This window comes from Nematolebias whitei, chromosome 18 (assembly GCF_014905685.2).
Source record: "Nematolebias whitei isolate Nwh7 chromosome 18, NemWhi1, whole genome shotgun sequence".
NCBI lineage: Eukaryota > Metazoa > Chordata > Actinopteri > Cyprinodontiformes > Rivulidae > Nematolebias > Nematolebias whitei.
The window spans coordinates 22,329,363-22,335,634 of NC_056515.1; the positions used below are offsets into that span (position 1 = coordinate 22,329,363).

The window sequence follows — 6,272 nt, forward strand, 5'->3', positions numbered from 1 at the left end:
TGGACCCCCATCCACCGGCTTGCGGACCCCCAGGATTCCGGGGACCCCAGTTTGAAAGCCACTGGTCTATATAACATTTCACATATTACAAACTTGTTTGACCTCTGAGACACTGCCACTGTTCAGTTAAAAATGTGAAAACAGCCTTTAAAATCCAGCTTTGCACAATTTTATAACTACACAGAGAACTTCAAGCAACCAGTAGAAGCAGCAACAAGCAAAATGTACAGTTCGGGGAATGATGACTAAAAATTCCCCACTGGGCATTTATTATACAGCTGAGAAGTCACAGCAGTTCATCAAAATTACATACCGTAGTTAGAAGTTTTTACAAAGATATAATTTCCTGAAGCCCTAGAAATGATTTAGATGTAACTGCACCAAAAGCAGTAACTGTGATCCATGAACATGCAGATTCCTCTGCCTGCCTGCAGCGTAAGCTTTAGACTACTCACCTTGAATTCTCTTTTAGCATCCTGAGCTGCACAGTGACAAACTGGGTGTCTGAAGGGGGAATGACTGAATCACACAGTTGCCTATAAAATTGATGTGTTCTGTTGCAAATATAGGAGGTAACAGACCATTGAACTTACTGTTATTAATCAACTAATGCTGTGTTACTAATGTCTGACGTTCATATCAATACTGTTTCTTTTCTTCTAGTTTTTATTTTATTTGTGGTTCAGTGATATCCAAGAATTAACAGAATATGGAAAAAGAGAAAAATCTGCAAACTCTGATCATATTAAAAAGACAACAGTGTTTAAGCCATCCTGGACTTTAGATGTAATGGATAGGTTTTCAACTGTAACACATCTTTTACCTATCTTTCATGCATCTTCTTCTTCTTTGGGCTTTTCCCTCTTCAGGGGTCGCCACAGTGAGTCCTCCATCTCCCTCTGCCCTCTGCATCCTCTGTCCTCACTCCAACTACCTCCATGTCCTCTCTAACTGCATCCATATATCTCCTCTTTGGCCTTCCTCTTTATCGTTGTCCTGGCAGTTACATTTCTAACATCCTTCTACCAATATACCCACTGTCCCTCTTCTGGACATGTCCAGACCATCTTAGTCTGGCCTCTTTAACTTTATCTCCCAGTTGTTCAACCTGTGCTGTACCTCTGATGATCTCATTCCTAATCTTATCCATCTTTGTCACTCCTAAGGAGAACCTCAACATCTTCATTTCTACCACTTCCAGTTCTTTCTCCTGTCTTTTTGTCAATGCCACTGTCTCCAGACCATACAATATAAGTGGTCTCACAACTGTCTTGTAAACTTTTCATTTGACCTTTTCTGCCGCCTTTTGTTGCAAATCATTCATGAAACTTTTCTCTGTCCACTCCACTTTGGGGCAGCTGAGGCTGAGTGGTTAGAGCAGTTGTCTTCCAATGGGAGAGTTGGGAGTTAATTTCCAGCAGTAGTCATATGCTGAAGTGTCACTGGGCAAGACAGTGATCCCCTCATATTCTCTGATGTGTGTACCATTGGTGTATGAATGTGATCTGAAAGCACTAATTAGTCTTTGTAGAGATGTAGTAGAGTGCTGTATGAATGTGTGTGTGGAGGGTAAATGAGGGCACAGATTGTATTGCAAAGCACGGTGAAGTATCTTGATTAAATTGAAAAGCTCTATTGTCCATTTACCATCCTCTCCATCCTGCCTGGACTCTCTTTTTCACCTCTTTACCACATTCCTCATTTTCCTGGACAGTGGATCCAAAATACTTGAAGTACTGCCCCTTTGTGACCTCTGCTCCTTGTAGCCTCACTGTTCCACCTTCCTCCATCTCATTCACACACATGTACTCTGTCTTACTACGGCTGACTTTCATTCCTCTTCTTTCAAGTGCATACCTCCACCTCTCCAAGTTCTCTTCCACCTGTTCCCTGTTCTCACCACAGATCACAATGTCATCTACAAACATCATAGTCCATGGGGATTACTGCCTCACCTCATCAGTTAGTTGGTCCATCACCAGAGCAAACAAGAAGAGGCTCAGAGCCGATCGTTGATGCAATCCCACCTCCACCTTGAAGCTATCAGTCACTCTTACAGCACATCTCACCACTGTCCTGCTGTCCTCATACATGGCCTGTACCAGTCTAACATACTTCTCTGCCACTCCAGATTTTCTCTTGCAATACCACACCTCCTCCTTCAGTACCCTGTCGTATGCTTTTTCTAAATCCACAAAAACACAATGGAGTTTTTTCTGACCCTCTCTGTACTTCTCCATCAGCATCCTCAAAGAAAAGATGGCATTTGCGATGCTCTTTCTTGGCATTAAGCCATACTGCTGCTCATAAATGGTCACCTCTTGTCAAAGTTTAACTTCCACAGCTCTCACAGATCTTCAGCTTAATTTCCCTGTGGTTGCTACAACTATGAACATCACCCTTGTTCTTAAAATGGCACCAGCACATGTTTCTATTCCTCAGGCATTTTCATTTTCTCATCCTCATATATGCCATTGAATATATGAGTCAAAAACCTCACTGCCATCTCTCCAAGACATTTCCAAACCTCCACTGGTATGTCATCAGGTCCTACTGCCTTCACCTTCAGCATTCTCTTCAGAGCTTTCCGAACTTCACTCTCACTTTAATTCTTCCCACTTCCTGGTCCACAGTTTCTATGACCTCTACTCTTCTTTCTCTTTCACTCTCTTGATTCATTAGCTTCTCAAAGTACTCCTTCCATTTTCCCATCACACTCTCCCCACTTGTTATAACATTACCATTCCTATCTTCCTATAAGCTTAAGCCTCAGCACATCCTTTTCAGCCTGATCCCTCTGTCTCACCAATTGGTACAAGTCCTTCTTGCTCTCTTTAGTGTCCAACCTCTCGTACAACTCATCATACGCCTTCTGCTTTGCCATAGCTACCTCTCTCTATGCTCTATGTTGCATCTCCTTCCTGTCTCCTCTCTTCATTCCTCTCACTGTCATATTCTTTCTTGGCTAACCTCTTTCTTTGAACGGCATCCTGCACTTCACTATTCCACCACCAGGTTTCCTTATCTTTCTCTGTCTGGATGACACACCAAGAACCTTCCTACCAGTCTGTCTAATTACCGTTGCTGTAGTAGTCCAGTCATCTGCCACGAAGCCAAGATTCAACTTGTCTTCTGGCCTCCTTAGATAGAGAACTTTACTAATTGGCTTTTGTGTATGCGAATGTTTCTGTAAAGTGCCCTGAAACAACTTTGTTGTGATTTGGCACTATATAAATAAACTGAATTGAACGTAATTGAATCTGGAAGCTCTTTCTTATCACCTAGACATAATATTTACAGTACCAACAAAAAAGGTTAAATCGTGTCATCTGTACCAGTTTCTAATACTTACATTAATTTATGTTATAGTAGATTGACATGTGAATCTAAACTTTATACGCTATACAAATCAATGCTATATTATTTTAATATGAATAGTTTTAAGTTTTCTCTTCTAACGTGAATTCTTTCCAGCATATCTCAGAAATTTGTTTCTGTACACCACATTCTAACACAAAATTTATTTTTTGGTTATAAACAGGCATTATAAACAACTCCAGCTGGTTTTAATTGTTTGTGTTTTGTAGAAGAAGTGTCTTTTTGTACATGACGTACCTTGTCTGCAGTAATTTTATTCACATGTAAATAATTAGTGAGAAGGTTATTTCAGAGCAATGTGCAGAAGTAAACAGTACATTTCTGTAATGCTTTAAAACAATATGTTAAATATTGGCTCCTGAGTCTGCACAACAGCTAAAGAAAAAACAAAACAATCCGTCTCATCCCGAGTCAACTTGAACTGAAAATCCTTTATCCTCCAGGCAGAATATGCACAATTTGATACAAAAAGAATCATTCTCTAAAGAATCGGACACTTTAAGGGTATAATAAAGATAGATTTGTTTATTAAAAGAACACCAATAAAATTATTTTCAAGACTTTTTTTTATTCCACATATCTGATGAAGAAAGCGATGAAGATGCAGCCAATCAGGGATACGGCCGAGGCCGACAAGACCACCACGATTACACTTCCTGCTGCGTTGACCAGAGCCCCGAGCCCTGCACCCACGATGATCTGAGCCAGCTGGACCATACAGGTGAGCGCGGCACAGTCCATCCCCGTGCCCCGAGGGACTTTATCGCCTGCTTGTAACTTCGGCTGTTCCTGGAAGCACAGCAAGTCAGAATGATCGTGTTTAGTAAGGAGGAAGAGGAGATAAAAATCTGTTCTCTGTAAATTTGTTTTTCAGAGGTTTTTTGTGATCAAAATACATGGGATAAACAATTGTAGTAGCAGAAAATATTAATAAAGCACCTCAAACAGACACGGTTTGACTTTTTCCCACATCCGGGCCACCTGTTTTTTTTTTCTTTTTCAAATGAGACTGAGTAAGAAACATTATATTATTCTTCTAACAATTTTTTTTATTTTTTAACAAATCTAACTGAGTTGTACACGTCTGATCAAAATCACAGTTTCCAAACATCCAAAAATAAAGACCTCCCACTAGTTTTCTATTGCAAGGGAGCAAATTCGTAAACAAAATGAAGGTGCTAAAATAGAATCTGATTTCCTGTAAACTAAATGAGCATGTTAATTCAGATTACTTTATTGTTTGCATCCATGAGCCTGGAGCTCCCTGAAAACAGTAAATGGATTCTGTTTGTAATTAAGGAAACTAAGGTAAACACGCTTTATACCAGAGCCAATTCAGTTTTCACAAACTCAACAATTAGCGACTAAACCATGTGTTTTATAGTTCAGAAGGGAAGGAATATCCACTAATATCTCTGGTGTGGCTTTGAATAAAAGTTTATATTGTATTAGAGGGTGTGCAGGAAACTTATTTAAACGTCTCCATCAGTTGATGGCATTTTACCTGCATCGCTTTCAGACTAGTTGTATGTTATAGTTGCAAAATCATTATTAAAACCACAAGACATTAAAAACAGCTGCTTTCTTACATATCAAATTTCTTCTAACTTTGGAAACTTCAAACAAAATTCTCATTTTAATAGGTTTTAAAACATCTTCCATGTAAGCCCTTTATCTGGACTCTGTTTTAAGCCTTTTCATGGGATTCATTAGGTTCTGGTATATTTTATGGTAATTTCAATCTGGACTCCTCGTGCCACAGTGAGGTCCAGATTTTGGGGTTGAAAATTTATATTTATTCTCTTGCTGAATTGCTTTTCTCTTTTCTTTCTAAGGTGGCTCAGGTTTAGAATATGCCACTAAAATATGAAACGTTCACACCAAATTTGTTATTCTTGCAGTTTTAATACGCCTCAATCTAAACATAACAGAACAAACAAGTATAAAATGTTTCATAAATGATAACTGTCATTTGTTTTAGTAAATAAAACAAGAACAGATTATTTTTCTTAACAAGTCAGATACCAGAGATACTCTTCTTCTACTAAAATTTGCCACAAGGTTAAATTCTCTTTGAGAAATTTAAGCCATTAAAGTTGAACATTTTTACCTAAATATAACTAATATTATGACTTTTTATTGCTTTTTTTATTTTCTACTAACTGGCCGACATGTTTGTTAGCTTCACTGTGTTTTTATAAAGGTTATAGTAAAGAATGGTACTAATTTTAGGCCTGTGCATTCTCTTCCGCTCTGTGTTTACAGTGTAGTTTCTGCAGAACAAACTTATGAAACAAATGTTAGTCCTGGGCACAGCAATGATTTCATGCAATTCTATAGAAATTCAACTGCACACCAGAATTTATGCATTAAAAGTCATGAATGTCCATGTTTGTCACCAAACAGCTATCTTTGTATGATAACTTTGTCACATTCACTTTTAGGACTGATAGCAAAAGTGTGCAACTAAAACAGCCTCTGATAGCACTCAGGGTTCCCCGTATTTCTTGAAAACAAAATTCACTGAGTTTTCCCTGAGTAAATCCTGAGATTCCAGGCGATATTTCATTCACACAAAATGCTCAGAATTTAGCGTTTCAGGCAACGTGCAGAGTCACATTCAGAAATGACAATACGTAAACTGTACTGTACGTAAACTGTACTGTACGTGCAAATGGCAATAATTCCTAAATGAAATGCTATTTTCTGAAACATCAGATACTAAAAAGCCACTAAAGACAACCAGTAATGATACATGTACTATGTACAAATTGTACACTGGAGAAGCAGAATATTGACTCATGGATACTAGAATACAATAGTCCCTCGCTACTTCACGGTTCGTTTATCGCAGACTCGCTCTATTGTGGTTTTTCAAAGTAAGATTGGACATT

The 6,272-nt window shown here is 38.6% G+C and overlaps 1 protein-coding gene across 1 annotated transcript in view; it reads left to right on the forward strand.

The window, feature by feature from the left end:
- slc45a2 (solute carrier family 45 member 2) overlaps nt 1-6,272 on the forward strand; it is a 44,703-nt gene that overhangs the window by 28,440 nt on the left and 9,991 nt on the right. Inside the window, exons 7-8 of the mRNA XM_037691978.1 lie at nt 2,839-2,851; nt 3,968-4,099. Coding sequence (XP_037547906.1) covers nt 2,839-2,851; nt 3,968-4,099 — 145 coding nt within the window. The remainder of the gene's footprint in view (nt 1-2,838; nt 2,852-3,967; nt 4,100-6,272) is intronic.